Source organism: Parambassis ranga, chromosome 14 (genome assembly GCF_900634625.1).
Source record: "Parambassis ranga chromosome 14, fParRan2.1, whole genome shotgun sequence".
In the NCBI taxonomy this organism is placed as follows: Eukaryota; Metazoa; Chordata; class Actinopteri; family Ambassidae; genus Parambassis; species Parambassis ranga.
Window position 1 is genome coordinate 4392415 of NC_041034.1, and position 24647 is coordinate 4417061.

Genomic DNA, 24647 nt, shown 5'->3' on the forward strand with positions numbered 1-24647 from the left:
TGAACGGGCTTAATAATCACATATCATCCTAAAATGAATTTGGACCTTGTGTAATGAACACAATACTTTTTAAATGGGCGTTTGTCATGTAACCATGTACTGTAACTCCTTAAAACGAGTGAATCAGCCTTCATGAATGCAACCACACAGGTCAAATAATACTGTCCGTCAGACCTGTTCTGTCTGTTATAATGCTACGAGCACGTCACGCCCCCTCCCTGAACATTACCGGCTCGTTATCATCACTCATTCAGGTCAACAGCACATTAGCAAAACCTGCATAGTAGCAACAAATCTTCCTCCGCCGCTACATGTTCACCTAAACTGAAGTTTCTGCTGTTCAGCAGCGAAATGTGTCTGTGTGTTCACGCGGTGCAATGAGAGGGCCGTATGAGGAGTTATACACACAAAAGTCCGGGCCGAAACAAACTTGTTCTTGTTCTCGTCACCTCGGGTAACGTGGAGTATAGAAAAAGCTTTAGCACACAGCATCAGCTCTGCACAGCTTATGTCCACGTTCTTCTTCTTCTGGATTTCCTGCGGTCTCGGCTGACTACAGCAGACACGTTTTCAAAAATACACACACGGGGGTCCCATCCTTCACTGTCTCTGATTGGTTTAGACCACGATATGAGCCTGATGTGTGTCTGTTGTTCAGAGTAATTTGGCTCATTAGATTATGATCAGTCAAAACAAGAGTAATGTCAGTTTGGTAACCTTTTTATTTATAATTTTATGTGGAAACAGTATAGTTCAGTTTTCCTAAATATATAAATGAAACGGTGAGTCCTTCATATGGAGCATTTCTTGTAAGCTGTTTTTTTTTTAATGCCTGTTCTTTTGTTGTTTATAGAGTCAGTTTTTGAACGATGGAGTCAGATCCCACTTGAAATCAAAAAGGAGGCTGGACAGCGGATGAAAATCTGTGTCTTTTGGCTTCCTATTCTATTGCAGCGGGACGAGTCCAGCAATGCTGTTTGCTGGGCTGCAGAAATAGGTCTAATCAGCTCAAAGTAAGCATTGCTAGCAGCCAACAATACTTCCTGACTGTTTCAGGATGCTAATAAGTTTGTCATTGTCTCTTTGTAGGAACACAGAGGACCTACGTCTGAAGCACCTGCGCAAGATTGAGACAGTGGAGACAATCCTCAGAGCCTTGGAGCAAGGATCTGTAAGTTAACTGAGCCAGAGACTAAAGTTAGTGCCACCATCTCTGCCCATGAGCACAACTAGTGCAGCTCCAATAATTGTCTTAGATGCTGTGTGTGTGGATTTTGAGTTGAGTTGAGAAGGGCCAAAACAATGCTACCAAATAAATATGTTCATAAGGAAATCAGGAATATTTGAAGATGGCAAATCAATAAAGAATATAGATAAGGGCAAAATGTGTGAGTTTCTGCTGATGAACATTTGTTTACCATCATTTTAGAACATTGTTTTTGGTTTAAAATGCTGCTTTGTTTTCTGTTCTAGTTGAAAAAGGACCAAAGCAAACATGTTAAACTTGGTAAGTGTTTTTTTTTTTCTCAGGGTAGAAAATATAAATTTGAACACATCTGTGTGTGTGTGTAAGGATCAGGGTTGTTGAATTGAACTTGTGGGTGTTGCAGCATCGCACCGTTGAGGTTTTGGATGATGCCTTACGCTGGTTGGAGCAAACGGGAGAACCTGACGTACGCACTCGCCTGATGGATCTCGGCCACGGACACACCTGCTTCACAGCTCTTCACTTTATCTTCACAGAGTGTAGGTTACAGTCATGCTCAGCGCTCTGCTTTCATTCACTCACTCTTCTCGTCATTCATGTGAAGCTATTGATTCTTGTTTTGTTTAGTTGCCAAGTATATTCAAGACATGGGAGGACGCCATGAAAAGACCATGAAGTCACTGATGGCTAAACCTGGAAGTTATTCTATAGAATAAATAATATAATATTATATTTATATAATAATATAAAGAAAGCCTAGAGAAGGTTCAGCCTCTTCCTCATGAGCAAGAGGAACAGTTAACTCTGCTCAAGGACAGTAACGAAGAGCTCTCTTTAAAGGTTTCTGAACAGCAGAACCCCATCAACTCCCTGCCGGCTGAAAACACAGCTCTCCATGAACAAGTGAAGGAGAGCGAAGCCAGGCTCAGACAGAAGGAGGTCCAAAAGGAGGAGGACGCAACATCTGAACTCCTCACAAAGGGGTCCTCTAGGAAGGAGCTGAAAAAGGCTAAGAGGCTGCAGAAACAACAGAGAAAGCAGGAGAATAGAAAGAAAGAAGAGGAACTCCTCACACTCCTGTTCTATAAAAACACCATCGTGGCTGCAGAGACGAGAAGAGTATGATGAACCAGACCTGCAGTATAAAACAAAGAAGAACAAAGTGAATAAGAGGGTAAAAATTAAATTATAAATTAGGGTTCAGGACATAGAGGCCATTATAACAACACAACAACACTCTAAATGATGGAGCTGAAGCCATATGTCCAGCAGTGACCTGAGAGTGACATCATTCAGGTAATAAAAATATGAATCACTGACAGTTTACTTGCTGTTTCTCCTGCACGACGATGATCCTAAACGTCCTACCTCTGTACATAGAACTGCACATTTTGCTTATTTTATTTTTCCTATTGCTTATTCATATTTTTATTTATTCTTATGCTTAAGTCTACTGTTTCTTTTTTATCTTAATTTAGTTGTGTATAAAGTCATATGAAGGGAACTCGCAAAGTAAGAACTTCATTGCTCAGTGTAACTGTAAAGTGCTGTGCATTTGACAATAAACTTCTTGAATCTTGAATCCTCAGTCCGAAACATTTACACAATCACCAACATGATGTGTAACTAAGATCGTGCTGTAATGTGACTTTCACACCGAGGCCTGTCCTGGTGAAAAGCGCCATGTTAGCTCATTTAATGGAGGAGCTGAAGAAGACTGGACTCCAAGCTGCTCCTGCTGATCATTTATGTTAGGAATAAAACCCAAAATATCAGCTGTTGATCACTCAAGTGCTTTTATTCCTGCAGGAAGGAGCAGTCACATACACAGACAGTTGCCTCTGTAGGAGTGCTCAAGGTCTTTTCAGAGCAGCTCCCTTCTTATACCCTCTGTTATCTAACAGACACAGCTTCTCAGAATACACACATCTTAGAATAGGCACAAGCACAATCATATATGACAGTAACATATCATGTATGAGATCATAGGTGTAACATCACATATATTTCCATAGTAAGACATATGGATAGACTGTCTCCACAAAGTCCAGCAGGCCATGCTGCTGACACAGGTTAGGTTGTTTCCAGAATTCTTCCAACATAACCCTGTTTATACAAAGTATAACAATAATAAAAGGAAGAATTAAGTCAAACACACACACAAGCTTTGGATATAATGCATGTTAAAATGTGATTAGACAGTAAAATAAGCATGTAAGCTTCAAGATATAGATTCGAAATAATTAAGGACTGTAATAAAAGAATAATAACAAACAGCAATAACAAAAACAAAATCCTGACTCTGTTATTCATTATTTTTACCAACCAGGACGTCATCAACTTGCAACTTCATCTCTGATCTTCAGCAAGTGAACAATTAAGACTTACAGTTCAACTTCAGAGAACATACAGACTTTGTTGTTTGTGAGGTGCACACCAGGGTCATCAGACAAGATAGAACTCTCATCACCGTTTTGTTCCCTTTTATTTCCACCCACACCCCACAAAATTAACATTTAGTCAAAGCAGTGTCAAATAGTCTTACAGTTGTGCAAAAAAATCTCAGATTTTGACTTGTTTTTTTCCAGAATTCGACAATTCTGAGGGAAAAAAGTCTCAGTAAATTCTCAGATTTAAGTCCACCTCCAAGAAGAAGCCCTCTTGTCTCTCTCTCACACACACACTTTAAAAAAATAAAAAATAGCCTATAAGTGTCATTTTGTTAAATATTTAATAAGATATAACAATATAAATAATAACAGGTGGTGGTTCTGGTGTATTTACCATATGAGTGGTTCAAGCGCAGAACCTAATTAATGCTGACTGTGGTGTTAGGTAGAGATGGGGACTCGCAGTTTATTCATTAGGACTCGGGTCACACTTAATTTGACGCTCCTCGATTATAGCCAGGACTAGTGATGGCCAAATGAAGCAATCCATCTTCACTCACTGTTCTGCAGTAAGTCTGGATGGAATCTTGTGTTGTGTGAAATATCTTCCAGGTTCAAGCCTCAAGTCACTGACGGCAAGTCTAAGTCAAGTCTCTTAATGTTCAGTGTTCGTGTTTAATGGTGTTTAATAGTGTCTAAAATGCCAATGTGACTGTTCCGTTCAGTTGCAGGGATACTTTCTTCATTTCTGGTTTTGTAATTCTTCTATGATGTCAAAACATTTGGAACACTTGATTTTTCATGCTATTGAGTATAAATTCCTAAATATAGCTTACAGAGATATAATCTCCTTTTAGATATAGATAAGAAACTTTATCAGTATATTCAAAAATTGAGCTAAAAAAAATTGTAAAAAAAGATTGTATTGATTTTGTCACAGCAGACAGAAGATTTTGTTAATATTTATCCTAGGCTGAGGGGCAGATGAGCACAGACAGGCATGCTCTGAATAGAACGGAGTATTGACCCATCCAAAGTGTGAGAGACCGCAGCGTTATAATTAATATGATCAATTATTATGCAGCCACTGTGGAAAAAAACAGCAAAGCAGTCATAGCAACTAAAATCATTTGTTCATGTCCTTCAAAACAAACTTGCATAAAACAGGAAGGCCCTATTTTCATAAACAATGAACGATGTAAAAGACTATTCAGCCTGTTTATGTCCACAGCTGCAGTGAAACAGGCTGCAAACAGAACATGTAGACTCAAACTACAGGACATCTGAGGTTTGTGCATAAACCTTGTTTCATTAAACAAAGAGGTCATGCATTTGTATTCCTGTTCATGCTCTCTATGGTGGACTGGTCACGTTGATAACATCCTCCTGAATGGGCCGAATAAACACACAGAGATAACACAGATAACACTCAGCACACACTGGTTAAACTGACAGTTGCAGCCATGATCCCGATGGGCCGCGGTTTGTGTCTTCCTTCTCCAGCCACCGTCCACCAGCTGTTCTCTGTGGCACGAGATGCCAGCATCATCCCTGATATCTCCTTGGATCCCGTCCTCACAACCTTCCTGTCACTGGACTCCTCAGCAGCACTGCAGCATCGATATGGTTTCCTGCAGCGGGGTATGAGCAGAGAGCAGCAAGCGGCGTTCAGACAGAGCCTGATCGGAGAGCTGGGGGGCAGCAGGGTCACCTATGGAGGAGTAGGGGTCATTGCTCTGGCTCTGTCCATGCTTTTTGACCAGGTTGCCCAACATGTAGGCAAAGCTGTTCAGTTTTGTGTGTTTTTTGTAGAAAAAAAAATCAAAAATTGTTATCTTATCAGGTCCGAGTGCAAGGATCATCCACAGAGGGCCATCTATCAACGCAGGGACCCCAGGCCATGATGATTTTTGGCATCAGTACCTCTTCAAGAATTGGCCAGCTAATTTACAGCTACCTCCGCCTCATTCCTGGCATCGCCAACAACCAGGAGACAATGGCCGAAACCACGGAGCTCTACGACAGTTTGCTGAAACTTGAACTGCTTGATCATTATGAGAGGATGATTAACAAGAAGAGAATGAGCTCAGTGTCCATGCAGCAGTGGTTGGCAGGAGCAGCTTTTCACCTGCACCTGAGACTGCACCAGGTAAGGACGGGCAGGCGAAAACTCCAGATGAAACATGTCAATGACCATATGGTGCAGTATCCACATGCTTTTTTGTGACTTAAACTGTTGCCTACATTACCCACAATGCAACGTAACTAGTAAGAGCTCTGTTATGTCTGACAAGGTGCTAAAAAACAGACAAGCTCAGATATACTTTTGTCCTTCTTCCAACAGGTCCGTCTGAACTCTGTGCCTTTGGGATCTGTTAAATCACTGCGTTTTTCTTATAAGACAGGACTGAATCACCTGATTCAGGGCTACGCAGCTTATCTGCGCAGAAACATCCAGGAGACTGCAGCTCCAGGCCCACATCACACTGCAATCAATGCAGCCAGTGGTCCAAAAGAAACCAGTGCAACCAATACAACATGCTCCAGCAGTGTCCTTTTTAATATCAGTTTGGTCAGTCCAAGTGTCTCGGCTGATATATTCAATGACTCTACCACACCCAATTCAACTGCTGGAAGCTGTAAAACTCATGGCTCCACAGAGGACGTTGGACTCAACGAAGACAGGAAGGGAAACAATGACACCACTGTAGGTATGATAAATAAAAACACACTCAATATTTCTGCTGGGCACAGCAGGAAGGAGGAAGAACACATGTTTGGCATGTTAGTCATCGAGCCTTGGAGAAACGTCAGTCACAACGTGCAGCACCATCCCTGTGAGTCTTCGGCCATTCAGCAAGCTCTGGTGACCCGCATTATCAACGCTCAGGACCTGGAGCGGAACAGAAACTTTTTCATTTACCGAGATAAAGTCTTCCAGAACCTCCTCAGACAGAGGGAGGACTTTGAGCTGAGGTCAAATTAAATCATACATCACAGGCAGATCATATTCATTGATCATGCACTTGTTAAATCAATGTAGATGCAGTATGGATGTCCTCAGATAAAAGAAAACAAACTGTTTCGACATTTCATTTATTTGTAGTATTACATGTGAAACTGATGCAAAGCAAAATAAAATATCACGGGTGTTCTCAGATTCTGTAAACAAATATCTAACAGTCTGCATCTAATGTATTGAATAAATCAAATTAAAAACAGCATTGTGTATCTGTAGAGGGCGCCATCACCCACCTCTCCTCACCGGAAGCCAGCAGAGGAGAAGAAGAAGAATCTCTCCTCCCGCCCCTTCAAACGTTGTTGTTGGATTGCTGCTGCGCTGCATGCGCGAGAAGTGCTTCACTTCCGCACACTAATATGAACAGTATATACGAAGACCACAGCTAAAGACCACAGCTATCCGGAGGTATGTGATTTTATTGTATAACTTTTATCAAACGCTGTTTCTACTTCAGCTAGCTAAACTGCTCTCCGGGCTTAGCTCGCGGTTAGCTGCGTGCGGTGAAACAAAGTAAAGGGAAAGTGTTGGAAGGTTGCTGAACAACAGTTAAAGTGTGTCACCTTATCAGGAAATATATGTAACGTTACTACTACTGGACACAGAAGTATTTAATTTACTTCACGGGAGGAGTTACTTACTCCTAGTAGTGACTGCGCACGTTAGCTTGTTTGCTACAATGCTAACAATTGAAGGAGTGGCTTTATTTCCTGGTAGGTTGTGTTTCATAAACATACCCCCAAAAAAGAAAAACGCACATTTGGCGGACAATTACATTTAAAAATTTAATTACCCAAAACAGTAAACGACTTTATCTGTACACTGTATGAATTAACTATGTGCCAGAAGACAACTAAACATCAATAGAAAGACTCTCAGGTGTATTACAGGTAAGCTAGCTAGTTTTGCTATTGGGCTGCATCTAACAATGCTAATAGCGCTGAGTCAGACTAGTGATGGGAAATATACAGAGCTCAGTGTTGTCAATGAAACAATATTTGTGAAAACAAGCGCTCGACAGTTAGTATTTTCCCCCCAATCATTATTTTTATCACTTTGTGTTTTAAATAAAGCTTTATGTAGCTGTCGGAGACTCGGAACCGACGTGTGGGCTGTGTCGGAAGTAGCCCGGTCAGCTATGAATGAGCACCCGACATGTGCGTGTCGTGACTCGTGTGTTTCGTTTTTGTTGAACAGGGAGCTACAGAACAAAGCAGGTGGTGGGGACAAATCAAATAATAAGCCAGAATCACACCTCACTGAGAGAGAATGTCATTAATGTTTATCATCTTTCTCTTTTTAAGTCTCATACTGAGTGAATGTGCTGTCTGTTTTACACATGGAACCGCAGGGTTGTGATTTAATGACACGTGTCAGTTTGTTTACTACTGCTGAACTATAATAAAGCTCTTAAGTACTGTCAGACCTGGCTGGATGGCATTATAGAGCCATACAACTACTATACATTATTTACAATATTAAGAGATTTTTTCAGGCCACTTTACTGGTTTCTTTTTCACAGTGTTATTTACAGAGTTGGACAAAATGTCAGATTCAGACTCGGATTCTGACTATGGTGACTGGCAAAACAGCAGATGCAAGACAATGGTGAGTTATAATGTATTAAAATATAGAGATTACTGTTTTCTATTGGTCATTGATAAACTTTTGTTTTCTTTTTTGCTACAGAAAAATGATACAGTTATCACTTTTCGTCCACAAGGTAAGGAACATTCGAGGCATTTCATGCAGCAATGTCATAAATATTTACTCAACAATTTGATCACATATTTACTATATAACAGTGATTGCACCTTCATTAGCTGACATCTAACCTTTAACTAAAGCTTTTAAATTACACCTTCAACAGGCACATTGACTCTTAAATTAGTGATTTCTGAGCCTGGATTTACTTGCAGGCATCCCAGATTAGAGTGTAGAAAGTAATGTTGTGCCCTACTTTGCTTAGATGACTTGGCCCAGTGTGATTTAACTTCACAATACAGGGCTCTAGACTATCTTGTTGCACTGGTGTGCCTAACTTTTTTTGCTTAGGTGCACCGCATCACACTTAATCCATATATTTTTGTACGCATCAGTACATTTTGTACATATGAACGGGCTTAATAATCACATATCATCCTAAAATGAATTTGGACCTTGTGTAATGAACACAATACATTTTAAAATGGGCGTTCGTCATGTAACCATGTACTGTAACTCCTTAAAACGAGTTAATCAGCCTTCATGAATGCAACCACACAGGTCAAATAATACTGTCCGTCAGACCTGTTGTTCAATCTGTTATAATGCTACGAGCACGTCACGCCCCCTCCCTGAACATTACCGGCTCGTTATCATCCTCCATTCAGGTCTAAAGCACATTAGCAAAACCTGCATAGTAGCAACAAATCCTCCTCCGCCGCTACATGTTCACCTAAACTGCGGTTTCTGCTGTTCAGCAGCGAAATGTGTGTTTGCGCGGTGCAATGAGAGGGCCATATGAGGAGTTATACACACAAAAGTCCGGGCCGAAACAAACTTGTTCTTGTTCTCGTCACCTCGGGTAAAGTGGAGTATAGAAAAAGCTTTAGCACGCAGCATCAGCTCTGCGCAGCTTATGTCCGTGTTCTTCTTCTTCTGGATTTCCTGCGGTCTTGGCTGACTACAGCAGACACGTTTTCAAAAATACACACACGGGGGTCCCATCCTTCACTGTCTCTGATTGGTTTAGACCACGATATGAGCCTGATGTGTGTCTGTTGGTCAGCTGGTCGCAAAATGACGTCATTTTTTATCTCGGACCGCCCGTTGTGCAGCGATCTCGTGCACAGTGTCCGGTCAGAACTTTTTCTCTCAAGGCTGTGCGGCAACCATGCTGTGATTGGTCAGAATTTATTGTGGGCATGATGAATGAGGGCTTCAGGTGCAGAACACACAGACAGAAGGAGGAAGTACAGCGATGATGGACAGTTTAGATGAGCAGCTGGCAAACAGCTCCTGGAAAGAGGAACACACCGCACAGAGGAGAGTGTCTGTCCAAAAGGTGGCGATAAAAACTAATCCCAGTATTGATCACGGCGTTACAGCGGCTCGCGCACATTAAACACCGGGAGAAGGGATGTGTTATTGCAGACAGTCATCCACACGTTCACAGAATTAAACTCACACAGACCAGAGGTCTGCTACAGTCAGCTACACTGATCTTCTATTGTCATGCTGTACGCCCTCTTCCCTGAGTATTATCAGCTCGTTAGGCCAGGTAACCACGACTGTGCACACAATACAACTGCATAGAGAAAAGTGAAGCAAGGCGTGAAGCAAGGCGTCTGGACTTGTAGAGTTTCTCTACAAGTCTTGTAGAGTTGTAGAGTAACTCTACAAGTCCAGACGCCTTGCTTCATTCTTCTCTACGTATGATGACCTGGATGACTGAGAATCTTCATCAAAACAAATACAACTGCATTGTCAACCTTTTGTGTGTGACATGCGCTGCGTAGGAGGGCCGTATGAGGAGTTCTGCGCACACACACGTCTCGCGGAGTATGGTACCTCCGTGCCGAAACGAACTTTTTTTTACTCTTACCACCCGTGGAGCGAGTTCTCTGTTCTCTGTTCTCGTGGAGTATGGAACAACCTTTAGGTCGCACTCTAGAGCCCTGCAATAAAAGCTTCCTGTTCTGGGCGTTTACCAGTGCGAGGCTTTCAATGGAAAGAAAATATTCCATTACATAAGCTCATGGATAAAAACACAGTGAAACTGACCGAGGACCATAAATGTTGTCTTTCATGTTTAGCGGAAATTGAGCCCTTCTTTCGTACTTTTTGTAAAGTTGCTGATTTTGATATTCTGAAAACGAACAGTGATTTACTTGACCAGTGTTCTTAGACCTAATAAAGTGATGGAATTGTATAATATATATTTATATATCAAACACTTACAGAGTAATGTGGCTCATTAGTTAATGATTAGTCAAGTCATAGATTAGTCATAAATTTATGTGGAAAAAGTTCAGTTTTTTTAAATGTATAAAGAAAACAGTGAGTCGTTAATATGGAGCATTTCTTGTTAGCTGTTTTTTTTTAATGCCTGTTCTTGTGTTGTTTATAGACTCAGTTTTTGAACGATGGAGTCAGATCCCACTTGAAATCAAAAAGGAGGCTGGACAGCGGATGAAAATCTGTGTCTTTTGGCTTCCTATTCTATTGCAGCGGGACGAGTCCAGCAATGCTGTTTGCTGGGCTGCAGAAATAGGTCTAATCAGCTCAAAGTAAGCATTGCTAGCAGCCAACAATACTTCCTGACTGTTTCAGGATGCTAATAAGTTTGTCATTGTCTCTTTGTAGGAACACAGAGGACCTAAGTCTGAAGCACCTGCGCAAGATTGAGACAGTGGAGACAATCCTCAGAGCCTTGGAGCAAGGATCTGTAAGTTAACTGAGCCAGAGACTAAAGTTAGTGCCACCATCTCTGCCCATGAGCACAACTAGTGCAGCTCCAATAATTGTCTTAGATGCTGTGTGTCAGTCTGGATTTTGTAGGAGTTGAATTGAGAAGGGCCAAAACAATGCTACCACATAAACATGTTCACAAGGAAATCAGGAATATTTGAAGATGGCAAATCAATAAAGCATATAGATAAGGGCAAAATGTGTGAGTTTCTGCTGATGAACATTTGTTTACCATCATTTTAGAACATTGTTTTTTGTTTAAAATGCTGCTTTGTTCTCTGTTCTAGTTGAAAAAGGACCAAAGCAAACATGTTATTTCAATAAGCAACATGTTAAACTTGGTAAGTGTTTTTTTTTTTCTCAGGGTAGAAAATATAAATTTGAACACATCTGTGTGTGTGTGTGTGTGTGTAAGGATCAGGGTTGTTGAATTGAACTTGTGGGTGTTGCAGCATCGCACCGTTGAGGTTTTGGATGATGCCTTACACTGGTTGGAGCAAACAGGAGAACCTGACATACGCACTCGCCTGATGGATCTCGGCCACGGACACACCTGCTTCACAGCTCTTCACTTTATCTTCACAGAGTGTAGGTTACAGTCATGCTCAGCGTTCTGCTTTTATACACCCATACTTCTCGTTATTCATGTGAAGCTATTGATTCTTGTTTTGTTTAGTTGCCAAGTATATTCAAGACATGGGAGGACGCCATGAAAAGACCATGAAGTCACTGATGGCTAAACCTGGAAGTTATTCTATAGAGGTAGGAACCAAAAACATGAGTTTTATTAAATTAAGTTACCCAGAGTCCACATATCGCTAAATTAGTTTGTGTCTTCATCCTTTTATTGTTGTACAAGTGTTGATAGTTTTTTCCACCCAGAAATGTGAAGAAATGAAGAAGAAAGGAAATGAGAACTTTCAGAAACAACAGTATGAAGATGCTGTCATTTTTTATTCCAAAGCCATCACATTTTAGTAAGTAATATCTCTATTTCATCGTAATTGTACATGATCATATAATAAATTAGTTATAAGCTGTTTGTTTTCTTACTACTTAAAATAACTTGAGTTTCTTTTTTGTTTCCAGCCCTGACAACCACATAATTTATAGCAACAGAGCGCTGTGCTATATCCGGTGTAAAAAGTATCTGTAAGTGCATTTTTGTTCTAAAGCACCTTTACAATTCTAAATGATGGTCACACAAAGAATCCATAGAACATGAATTTACCATAAAAGATTTTGGTTTCTATTACAATATGTCATGTTTTAATGCAGGGGTGGGCAGTTATTTCTTTGTGAGGGCCACATAGACTTGTGTGTGTGTGTGTGTGTGTGTGTGTGCGCTACCGCCACACTGGGAGATTTCACACACGCATCGAAGTCTCAAACCCAGGACCTCTCGCGCCAAAAGCAGCTGTCATACCCCTATGCTACAAGACACAGAGCCACACTGCATAGAAGGCATTAACTTTGACAGCCCTGATATCCGAGTCCTGATCGGGAGGTAATGTCCGATTCCGATCGAGTCTGAAATCATGTAATCGGGCCCGATTTCCCATCACATGATCGGATCGGGACATCCCTACCACTGGCACAGTATCTACCTTTATAAATATGTCCTGCTACATTATCATCACTGTAAGAATCTTTTGCTGTCATTTACTGGTTACTCCTCTGTCCTCTCTGTGTGTGTCCATGTCTACTTGCAGTGTGTGCTGGTTGTATGTTGAAACACACACACAGTGCAGAGCAGCACACATGATATCACCTATTATCACATATTTTTACAGAAGAAAACCATTAGAGTTAAAGTAAAAGTTAAAGTAGCAAATCCCAGAGTTCTGAAAGTCAGGCAAGATCTGTGCTTTTTAAGAGCAGATGACGATGAAATGTGTCGGCTGCAGCACCGCGGTAACATCTGAATGTGCCATAGAGTTTCTGTGTGCTTTACCGTATATTTCAGCATAGTCGTGCAGCATTTTAAAGTGTACACAGCCGACCGTGTCTCTCCAGAGAGTAGATGGGATTATGCGTAGAAGAGACGAGAGTTGGAAAGACGTTACTGGTAATGCCGTGCTCAACAGCTTTTGCTGCCTTTGTTAAATATTGTGTGCACGGTCCGTGGGCCGCATTAAAGACACAATCAGGCCGGGCATGGCCCGCAGGCCGTACTTTGCCCAGGTCTGTTTTAATGATTCCAAACACTACAGTGCACGGTTGATTTCAGCTCTAACATGTGTTTCATTTGAACAGAAAAGCAGTTTGTGATGGAAAACGAGCTGTTCTGATAAAACCACACTGGGCAAAGGTACTCCTCTCTCTGTTGAAGCTTTCTGTCATAATTAGCAGTAGCAGAGCTGATGGTAACAATGATGTTTCTGCTGCACCATATAAATGAATTGGTTTTATCAGAGTACAGATTTATGCCAGTTTTTATCCAGTTTAAACTTCAGATTAATTTGACAAGTTATCTAGGAAATTTCAAGAAGAGTAACTGAGTACTTGGGATAAATACATTCAGAGTACAGTTAGAGTACGAACACAGCATAGACATCTGTGAGAAGTAACTACTTCTTGGTTCATTGGTAGGGTCACTACCGCTACTGTGAAGCCTTGTTCTTTATGGGAAAAGCTAATCTGGCTTTGGAGGCTAACCGCTCAGCCCAGCTCCTGTGTAACGATGACCAAGATGGAATGAAAGAGCTCGAACAGCAACTCGTGAAATTTCTCGCTGAAATAATGGCAGCTAAAACCATAGGTATTGTTCCCTCCATCTGACACAATATTAGTTATTGTCTGGTGTCTTCAACATGCTTCTGATTTGTTCTTTCAGTTGTGCCGACAAGGAAAACTCAAAGGTGTGTATGCCTCACACACACACACACACACACACACACACACTCACTGTACAAACATAACAAATAATTCCTAACAAACTCTTGACTGATGTGTGTTTCTTTTCTCTACAGTTTTAAAGTTGGTGTGATGGCACCACGACAGCAGCCTGTGAAAACTACCAAGGTTAATCCAGTAACCAGCACGGCCCCAAAGGTCAGTCACATGCTTGTGATGATGACTGATCTCATTGATTGTTCACGTGACCACAAGTCATACATTGGATTTTTTTTAGGGTTTTAAGTTCAAATCAATACCTGTAATATGTTATTGACTTAGTCAAAGTCCAGATGCCGAACAGAACTGTGTTTGTGCTACTTGGTTGTAAGGGTTTGTTTTTTCATAGTAAAGGTGTTAAAGTAAAATATGTTTTAATTTTCCTGTGAAAAGCTGAAATGAAAACGCTACATCTTTTTTTTTATTATTATTATTTAAATGTCACACTTCATAAGGAAGTTTTGACTTTATTTGTATGATTACAGGTGTCGGAGAGTAAAAGAGTCAAGAAGCCAGGTGAGTGTGTTTTAATTCACACAAAGAAATCTATTGTTTTTTATTATATGCTGTTTTATTAAATCTGCTGGTTTGGTGTTGAATGGTTTTATGTTTGTTACTTCCTTAGGGAAAATTGAAAAGATGACACATGCAGAGAACAACAATAAAGACAAACTATCCAAAAGGTCAGTTGAACAATAAATGTCCTAATGAAATTTTGTACACATTACAAAGCACTTTACATAAACATATCCCAGAGAAAGGAGAGAAGCTGTTGATGAGCAGAAGAGTGGGGATGCAGATGTGAATCAGCTGATTGAAAATTGTGTGTTTCCAGTGAGGTGACTGCAAAGAATGGGAAAGAAGAGTCTAATACTACAGTGAAGAAGAAACCAAGCCACAGAAATGGTCCAGCTAAAGAAGAGGTGAGGCTGTTGTGTTAACCTCAAAACGTGCCATGAGAGTAAAAGCTTTCCACTTTGGTGTACTTCTATGACCTGTGTGCTTTCCTCCAACCCAGGAAGCGCCTGACAGTAAAGCACGTATATGCAGAGAGTTGAGATCCTTGGTGCAGGATGCACACACTGCTCTGTCTGATCTCCGCAGCCGCAACGCTGAGCAGGCCTTCAGCCAAGCGCTGGCTTTAATGGACAAGATAACACCAAAGGTAATCATCAGGCATCCAGAACAAAATGCTACCTTTGAAATCAAGATTCAGATTTAGCAGCTTACCACAAGTGTGTTTAGAAGCCTTCTTATGTCGTTATGATCATGAGAATGACTTTTTTTTTTGTTGCTCCCTCAGGAACTGGGACTTTCCACGCTGGACCAGCTGTTGTTGTTGTTTGGCCGTGCATCAGCCCTGACAGAAATCGGCCAGCCTGAGGTAACACTTTGTGCTCTGCGTCATTCATAAAACTCCACATCTTTATCCTCTTTGCGTTTTAAGATTTTCTGTTGAGGCTTGATGTTAAGTGATGGTACTTTTGTCAAATGCAGGAACTTGGGGAAGCACAAAAGCTCCTGGAGAAGATGAAATCATATGAAGAGAGGACGTTTCAGTGTCTGGTTTACTACACCCTCGGCAAAGTGTATCTCAAAGAAAACAGGTACAGAACTCCTACCTGTTGTGTCACACTTCTATCTGTTTAAAACTTGACAACTTTTTAACTTTTGTTTTTTTTGTACAGATTTGTCATTGCTCTGGAGCAGTTTTCAGATTCTCTGCAGATGGTAAAGAATCAAATAACTCCAGGTAAACTCACCTGGCCTTTAACAAAAGAGATTGTCAAAGAATCACAGCTGGACTATTTCAAGGTAAGTGTGTGTGTGTACTGGTAAAAGCATGAACACATCTTATCCTCAGGGGGGCTGAGCCTTGTTTGTCTTCTTAGGAAACTCTGGAGGGCGCTATAGAGTTGTGCAAATTTCCTCCACCCCCTGATGCTGTGTGTCGTATGGCAAAATGTCTCAGTCAATTGAAGTCTGAAATCTACCTTACCGACCCAGATTTTAAGGTAAACGGCAACCAGTAACACGATTTTAGAATACAAATATTAGTAGCACTAAAACACACACTGTTCTCTATATAGGGCTTTATTCAAATTCGCTGCTGTCACAGCTGCACGGTTGAATACCACATGACCTGCTGGAAAACCCTGAAGACATCAGCCCTCTCTGAAAAGAATGAAAAGGTAAATTCAGTTTCTCTTGTGGACAGACATGTCGTTTCCACCTGCTTCCAGTTTAAAGTGATAAAAAAAATTGGATGTTGTGTTGCAGGATCTGCTTCAAGAACCCTGTTTGACTCCAGACTGTTTTGGCCAAATCTGTTCTATTAAAATCTTTGGACCAACAGGCCTGGTGAAATGTAAGGTGAGGTAACACTCTGGAGCTGGAGTGAGCTTTTAGAAGTGGATTAGAGTTTACTTGAGTTTTTTTTCTGTCTTTTTAGTTTGAAACTACAATCTCCAAACCACAGACTGCAAAGAAGCAAAAAATGAATCAGATATGTACCAGGTGAGGCTGCAGTGATGTCACAGTGATACTGGTTGTGTCTATCCCAAACCCAGACCTGTTACCTAACTTTCTGTTTTATTTTCAGTCTAAAGAAACTAAAATCAAAAGAAGAGCGCCATCTCAGGAGGAAACAGCATAAAGGTTTTCAGGATAAAGAGACTGTCAGCGATGAGAATCTGCATCAGAAAGACGACTCTGCAACTCAAAGTCAGCAGAAAGGTACTGCTTCTGACCGACACTGCTCAGATGTTGAGTTTAATCAGATGTATGTTAATCTGTTTTCCACGTTGTTTTCAGCCTGGTTGGTGTACAGGGACCGAGTTCTTCTGCAGATCAGCCAGCACATGGAGCTTCTGCGGGAGGAGAAGGGCCTGCATGTCTCTGCTCTGTCCCGCAGTCTGAAACCGTGGCTGGAGCTGGACCTGTCGAGGGGGAACCAGCTAGCAGGGAGGATACTGAACTGGCAGCAGGAGAGGCTGGAGACTCTCGGCCAAGCCATTGAGCTGCTGCTGGAGAGGAAGAACCGGGTTTGGGCCCGTGTCTTTATCCAACAACTGAGTAGCTGTGTGGACATAAATCCCAAACTCAACACCTGGGCGTGCCGACTCAACGATGCAGGTGAGTATCAGGCCTCTGCTGTCAGCAGTGTTAAGCTGACCTGATACCTAGTAAACATCTTGAGTTTTCACGTGAAAATCTTGACTTATAATTTCATCCTGCTGTGTTTTTTAGGTCTGGATGCTGCCCAATCCTTCATTGAACGGTACACGGAGCACCTGGAGCAGCTGGACCTCTCTATTGTGCTCACCTTTGGCCCATTGCAGGACATGGTTATAGAGAAACTTGGAACTAGGCCGGAGCTTTTTTCAAGCATTGGCTTGACTTTGACTGAGTATCTAAAACAAGCCCCACCGCAAGACATGAGGCTCTTTATCTGGACTCTGGAGGAGCATAGAGATGACTGTGTCTCCTGCCACACTATACTGGATGAATATTTTGATATGATGGGTACGTATTCTCAGGTTCTCAGGTTCGGTTTGAATCACACAACTTTAACTTTATCGTTCCGCTTTGTTCTTTGTTTTTCAGATGGGCATTGTTCAGTCTTAAAAAAATTTGATGAAAATGAAAACGTAAGTTCTCAGAACGCTTTTTTTTTTTGTTTGTTTTTTTTTTTTACATATCCTCGCTGGGAGGGACATGGGGCATCGTTTTTTTTTTAGTGTATTTTGAGTGGATGAATCCCATTAGAAACCCAAGTATTCTGGACCATGAGGTCTGGAAACAATTGGGCATGCACTCCACAAGCAGTGTGTTTGTGGGCATCTGTGACCAGTCAGCAGCCACTTGCTGGACTATAGGTCACAGTTGTACAGGCTCAAGGGCAAGCTTCACTGTTGAAACTGTTCATTTTATTTAACCTTGTTTATATGGAGCTGATTTCAAGATTCAGAGATGAGTCCTTGTTAATCTTTTATTTTTCCCCTCAGAATTCTCCTATGAAGTGTAAGAGTCGAAAAAAGAAGCAGAAAGGGCAAAAGGTTAGAGATTAAGTTGTTGCCACATTACTACAAACTCCCTTTGTGCCTCTATATGTGCATCATAAAATGTTTTTGTCTTCATTGTTCCTCTCAGGGAGTTATTGGTTTCCAATGGTCGAGAGTGGCATCTGCAAGAGAAGAGAGCACGCAAGACTTTTTTGAAGATGACTCTTTGTAAGTTCTCGGACACACAGACTACTGTCATCACGGTTACAAGTGTTTGTAACCTCAAACGTTCTGCTCATAGATCATTCCTTCATCCTGGTGATCCGTTCAGTGTACCTAGTCACCTTCGAGAGCAAGTGGCTGATTTTGAGGAGCAGTACAGCAGCAGACGGCACAGACATTACTATAAACAGATTTTGGACAACAACCCCGACCCAACAAAAGAAAGTTTGTATGAGTAAGTGGCTGCAGGCTCCATTACATCATTTATTTCTACATCTTCTACACATTTATATATTTGCATTATCTGTATCCCACTGCAGCTACTTTGCTCAGATCCTGGAAGAGCACGGTCCCCTGGTGGCTGAGGACCCCCTGCTGGTGGGTGAACTGAGGAATTTTCCTTCAGAGGCCCAGCAGAAGATCCATGCAGCAGGCGGCTTTGAGCATTTCCTCCTGGATTCCCTTCGCTTCATAAAGATGGGGAGGTGTATTGGCCTGACGAAACACGCCGTTTCCCTGCAGCAGGCTGGTCATGGAGCCAGCCTGGACGATCTGGATGAAATCCTGGACGCTGACAATAACTCCTCTGATTTGATTGCTGGCAATGGCGCTGCTTTTCTGAACAGTTATTCACTTGCACAGACTGACATGTTTTCCATCCTCCCAAATCCTTATGTATTAAGTTACCAGCCAGCAGACACTGACTTCTCCCAGGCAGCCAGCCAGAATGCCTTTTACCATACAGAAATGGATCTTTATACCTCCGAGGGTGATGCAGGATTTTTGGAGACTGATCCAACTTCAAGTGGAGTCGCTCCGCTGACAAGAGAAGAACATTTTATGATAAATGCAGCAGCGCAGGTTACCACTTCACCCCCTTTTAAAAGACAACAGAAGCTGTGAAAAGATGAGTGCATGCTAAAATGTGTCTTTTTTGTGTGTCTCAGACGTGTCGAGAGGCTATGAGGAGTGTAGCAGTTAATACAGAGCTACATGAGCGCTTTGAGAGCTGCCAGGTGAGTTTGGATACAATAAATTCATAAAATTAAGTGAAACTGTGTGTTAATAGAGAGAGACACGTGGCAATGACTTCCAAACAGGACTTGGAAAACGGTTGTACACTGAGAATCTGTTGACGTAAGTTTTGTATTGGATCACATTACCTGGTAAAGTATTGCATGCAGCTCTCAGATCCTCTCAGACTGTTTGGCGCCCCCCCCCCCCCCCCCCCCCCCCCCCCCCGTACAATTGACACTAGAAGAGAACCTATCATCTGAGACCAGAATGGTTTTTTGTACCAGGGTGTAAACATGTTCTTTTGTGCTGTGAAGTCGGCCATTTTAACATGGGAGTCTATGGGAAATGACTCGCTTTTGGAGCCAGCCCCCAGCTGTTGCAGCGTGAATTCAGTTTTGACACTTCCGCATGGGCTTCAACTTTGAGCCCCGAAGGTTGCCGCTTGGTGCTAACATTGCCAGTGAGCACTCTGAAATTTGAATGTACTTTAGGATGCTAGTTTCTACTTTTGTCTCACTGTTGTTTTGTTTTTTTTATCTCTAATTTAAGAGTCTCTTTTTACTGTTTACTGACAGTGACACTAATTAAAAACTAGCCAAAATGAGTCTCTGTTATTTACAGAAGTTTGCTTTTGATCTCTTCTACAGGGTGACATCAACAAAAAGGAAAAGAGCAACCAACAGTTGGAGCAGATGATCAAGAAAATGGAAAATGGCAACGGTGTCAACCCAGCGTACAGAGAAGACATTATTTCACTTGAGGAAGACGTACAGAAGATCACTGCCAATATTCAAGTATGCCTTATCCATTATCATTACAGTTGTTTCATTGTCTCAGAGTGATTAGATTAATATTGTATTTATTGTCTGATTTTTCTTGTCAAGGTGACCAATACGGAGCTGATGTTGTTCCAGCAAAAGCTGGAGGAAGAGGTGAAGAAGGACCAAAAGGAGAAGAAAGCCAACCAGGAAGTACTGAAGGCCCTGAAGCAGGAGCTAGACGAGCTGCTGGTGGAACACGAGAGGTAGCACTGAACTGATCGCCTGAAGTTTTTGTATTATATCATCTCTGTAGTCGCAGTTCTCAGGTTTGTACAGATATCACATATTTGAGGTTTATTTTTATGCAGTCTCGCCCAGAGCACCCAAGAGAAGAAAGCAAACTATGAAGCCAAGTTGAATGATTTTCTAGAGCGGAGGTAAGAGGTGAACAAGAGGATAAAACTAAAAGTCCTCCAGACATTTTCCTCAATTCTTCTTTTTTTTAATTGTTCCTCCAGCAATCAGTCGGCAGCAGAGAAGATGAGTCTGGAGGATGAGATCAAGCGCTGTAAAGACTTGTTGTCTTCATCCACCAGGAGGTCTCTAACAGCTCAGGTAGCTCCTATATCCATTCTGGCTCGTTTAATTTCATGGTTTCAAATTTAAAAGTCAAAAGGAAAAAGAGTATTTTTACAAGGAGATCCCTAAATTTTGGTTGTTTTACTGCTTCAGCTGTCAGTGGTGGAGAGCAGCCGCGATCAGGGTTTATACGGCCTCTACAGAGAGCTGGCAGACGCCAAAGCTTTACTTGCCAAACTGGATGAAGCAGCACACTGGTAAGAGGACAGAACTCGCAGAAGTCATACTGAATAAAAGCTACAGACAGTTTAATATTTGATGTCTATCATCTTTGCAGGTATCCAAACCAGGAGCTGGAAATGACCAGAAACGACTGCAGAGCCAAGGTGGAAGAAATTGAAAGTAGAATCTCCACTGTTGAGGTACCTTCACTTTTCCATTTATAGATGTTTAGGCATATCCTTTATAGTAATGTTTAGCCTTAATTGTTAAGGTTTGAAATTCAGTCACATGATGGCTGCAGTATCCTGTCTGTTCCTTATCTATCCTTCAAGGAGTGCAGACGTGTTTCTGACTGCTCCTGCTCTGCTCTCTGCTCGCTCTTCTCCTGTGATTTTTTTTCCCCCTTGAACACCCTGCTTTGCTATTCTTGGGATACTTTCTTTGACATGGAACTAATAAATTGGTCGCTCAGTGCATTGGACAACATTTTCTCACAAAGGAAGACATCACCGGGAGAACCCCTCTGCCCTGAAGGGACTTTCGCTGCGGGATATGTCCGTGATTCCTGGGAAACCTGGCGTCTGGCTTGTCTCCAGCCACTGACCGTGGAAGATGTGGAGGACCTATTCATCTATTGGACATTGGTAGTAGGCATACTTCTGAATTCCGTGGGAGCTGCCCTGCTGTACCGAAGAATTGGAAAAGCCGCTGCTGGCAAATTCGCACTACCACTAAGCGTGGACACAAAACAAGACCCTGGGCTTGTGAGAACTCGGATCTGGGAATTACATCAGAAGATGGACCGGATTGAGGGGTTGATCTGCAACAATTTACACCGCTCCAGAGAGGGCTGGAAGCAGGTGGATAACATCGGAAGACAGACCGACCACTTGAGGATCTCAATGGAAGGAATATCTGTCAAGCTGGAGGAGATGTCGAAGGTTCTCCATGCATCTGTTAGGGACGAATGAGCACTGAGGCCAGACCGTCGGATTGATTACTGATCTGGGCAAATTAATCACGGATCGAAAATTGTTGTATGATTTGGGCTGATTTTCGTCTGTCCCTCCCCCCCCCTCCCTCTCCCGGCCTTGAAGAATAGTCCAGCAGCTATCTGACTCCTGTGCAATTTCCTATCTCCCTTCAAGGACAACTGATGTACTGCATGCCGGTCTCAGTCATACTATCGCACACACTCTCATGGAACGTACATACACTCCCCTCCCTAACCCTGCCCTCCCCTAAAACGGCTGCCTCCGTATCTGTTGTTTTCCTCCCTGATCCTTGTCCATGAAAAAATTCCATCACTTTACCACGTGTACTGTAATCAAAGGTCAATGTCATTTTGTTTGTGCTGATTTGCATGTATTGCATCTGTAATCTAGGAGCACATGTAGCGGCGCCGGTTGGCTGCAGCTCTTAATTTCACTCTGTACTGTAAAATTCTATTTTATTAATCTTGTTTTCCTGTGGCCCTCAGCATCGGCACCAGGAGCTGATGGATCGAGTGAAGAATGGTAGAGGAGTCGGTGAGTTGCCTCCAGTCAACAACCAGTCTGAACCTGGAGCTGCATCAGCAACATCAGTACAAACGGTTGGTTTATTATTAACAGCAGTTGTAGTTCCCTAAGCGTGTTTATTAAAGGTGTGAATGTTAAATATAAGCCACTTACATACGCAGCAGTTCGCTAGGGTAGCCAAGGAGTTCACCCCCCAGGCCTCAGCTCAGGTGCCACGCGCCACTCCTCCGTATGTTCAGCAAGCTGCTCCGCCTGCAGCTGAGGTGGGTGCAGCTGGATCAGCTTCGGCACAGCAGAAGCCTCTCGGCAGGATGGAGCTTCCGTACACCACCGTGTTCGACAAAGCCATAGAGACTCTGACCACCATGTTTCCCGACTATACAAAGTAAGATATTTGTTCAACAAATGACAGGTTGGTTCTGAAAACCTGCAGCAGGGTGATGATGTTGTTTGTGTTCAGGCCCGACTTGATGAGGTTTGTGCAGGAGTTGCGTTCGTCCAGTGGTGGAAGCTTGAGCAGCATGTCATTGCAGGATGTGGTCAGTGGAGTGACCCAGCTGATCCTGGACCACCAGGTAGGCAACATCCGTTAAGGACTGGATTATTTGTTTCAGCAGAAATATTACTGTGAGGACCTGCCTGTTACTGGTCATGCCCTCATTCCTCATAAAGAAAAATCTTGTTGGCTCATTTTTTTTTCCCCCTTCGCCTCACAGGACAGGCTTAACGCTGCCAGAGCCAACAGCTTGGGGCGTGGGAGTCCATCTCAGCGAGCTACCCCTCCTCTGGTAAACCCAACCCCAGTCTGGCAGCCAGTTTCAACACAGAGAACTTCACACTCCAGCGCAGTAAGTCCAAGAGCATCCATCAGTATCAACAATCCAAATTTGTCGTGTTGCAGCAAACACCTGTTTATTTATAGGGGGTGTTTTCAGATACAGATTCATACATGTTTGGAGCTGCTAGAATGTTCAGCTGCCTGGTTTCCTGAGAATGTCTGACCACGCTCTGCTGCTCATTCTAAATGTGTGTTTGTTTGTTGCAGCTGAACACCGAGGATCCATGTATCATCTGCCATGAAGACATGAATCCAATGAACACCTGTGTCCTGGCGTGCAGACACAGCTTCCATGAAGAGGTGAGCAGAAATGTACACACAAACGTATGGGGGCAGTGGGGAGGGCGTGTTTTACTGCTGTTGGTCTATCTAATCAAAACCAGGCTCGGCTTGCTCTGTGGTGTTGATAGTGATTTTACAACAATACATTATTACTTAAATGTTGTGTCTGTTGCAGTGCATCAGGCAGTGGCTTAAGGCGCAGAGCACATGTCCCACCTGCAGAACTCATGCTTTGTTGCCTGATGATTTCCCCGCGCTGTCTTGTAGAAGACGCCAAGCACCATGATGTCTTAATTCAACTTTTCCACCCTTTGCTGTCCACATGTACACCTTTCTTTCTTTTTTTTTGTTAACATCCTCAAAATGTCAAGATGTGGAGGGAGGCACTGGTTTATACTCTAAGAAATAAAACTACTGTTTAAGGTTGTGTAATTTTTTTTCCTCTGTTTTACAAAAGATTGAAGTTTTTTTTTTTTGTCACTTTCCTGGAGTCTTGTCATTTAACTGAGACTCCAGGAATTGACAACAATTAAACAAAACACCAGTTAAACAATGTTCTACTTTTAAATGTTTGCATAGATTTAACTGCTAATTTACTTAAATTTTACTTAGGAGATGGTAGGGTGATTTTCTAATAACACTCTTGTTTTATCGTAACTGCTATATTTAGATCTTTCTGCATACAAAGATTTTAAATGATTTTTAAATGTTCTTGTCAAACTGTCACTGTGTTTAAAAGCTGACCTTTGGACCATTTAAACATTACTGTTACACTGATTCTACTGACCAAACAGAGTAATTAAAGCAGCAAAACCTTGTTCCTAAATGACACTGGTCTCATTTTATTCCTGTACAAACACAAAGCAGTTTAGCAAGCTGAGTCTTTAGAAAATGTTTTCCTCTACCAAGATGTTAAACTATCTTTTAAAGCCTGTAAAAATGTTAATTTATTTTTAATGTAATAGTTTTTATTATGTTTATATTAAGTTATGTTAGATGTGTTTTAGGAACACAACAGCACAAGTGCTACCTCTAGTGGTCAAAGATATTGTTGCACTGGAATAAACAACAAAATAATAACTTAACATTTTTTAATCTAAATATTACTTTTTAGAACCTAAAAAAAAAATCAGTGATAAGTATGCTTTCAGAATTTAAAAATGCAGGTAATCAATATCTCAAACTCATCTCTGTTCAGTCAATATTTTAAACTGATTACCCTCTAAGAAATAAAACATT

At 41.9% G+C, this 24647-nt stretch overlaps 2 protein-coding genes across 4 annotated transcripts; both read left to right on the forward strand.

Moving 5' to 3' along the window:
• The first annotated feature begins 3948 nt into the window (after positions 1 to 3948).
• LOC114446462 (uncharacterized) lies at positions 3949 to 6583 on the forward strand. The gene is made up of 3 exons (XM_028422107.1): positions 3949 to 5372; positions 5441 to 5746; positions 5942 to 6583. Exons 1-3 carry the CDS (start codon positions 5061 to 5063, stop codon positions 6581 to 6583), a joined length of 1260 nt encoding a protein of 419 aa, XP_028277908.1. The 5' UTR covers positions 3949 to 5060.
• Positions 6584 to 6866: 283 nt separating this feature from the next.
• Positions 6867 to 23830, forward strand: LOC114446100 (E3 ubiquitin-protein ligase TTC3). Of its 3 annotated transcripts, none has more exons than XM_028421530.1 (46): positions 6872 to 7024; positions 8139 to 8224; positions 8306 to 8339; positions 10728 to 10887; positions 10964 to 11045; positions 11356 to 11409; positions 11521 to 11656; positions 11745 to 11830; positions 11951 to 12045; positions 12158 to 12220; positions 13325 to 13379; positions 13661 to 13829; positions 13905 to 13929; positions 14041 to 14122; positions 14449 to 14479; positions 14589 to 14646; positions 14799 to 14886; positions 14982 to 15128; positions 15267 to 15347; positions 15461 to 15570; positions 15652 to 15778; positions 15856 to 15978; positions 16054 to 16155; positions 16244 to 16336; positions 16416 to 16480; positions 16566 to 16699; positions 16778 to 17098; positions 17213 to 17488; positions 17570 to 17613; positions 17971 to 18021; positions 18116 to 18195; positions 18269 to 18424; positions 18510 to 19050; positions 19137 to 19205; positions 19854 to 20000; positions 20091 to 20230; positions 20336 to 20404; positions 20486 to 20582; positions 20700 to 20803; positions 20884 to 20968; positions 22249 to 22362; positions 22450 to 22673; positions 22749 to 22863; positions 23005 to 23136; positions 23334 to 23426; positions 23584 to 23830. In XM_028421530.1, the coding sequence occupies exons 2-46, from the start codon at positions 8162 to 8164 to the stop codon at positions 23692 to 23694; spliced, it is 5232 nt and encodes a 1743-aa protein (XP_028277331.1). In that variant the 5' UTR covers positions 6872 to 7024; positions 8139 to 8161; the 3' UTR covers positions 23695 to 23830. The 3 variants fall into 3 exon arrangements, with proteins under 3 accessions (XP_028277333.1, XP_028277331.1, XP_028277332.1); XM_028421531.1 differs by having other exon boundaries at positions 22453 to 22673; XM_028421532.1 differs by lacking the exon at positions 8139 to 8224 and having other exon boundaries at positions 6867 to 7024.
• Positions 23831 to 24647: the final 817 nt, after the last annotated feature.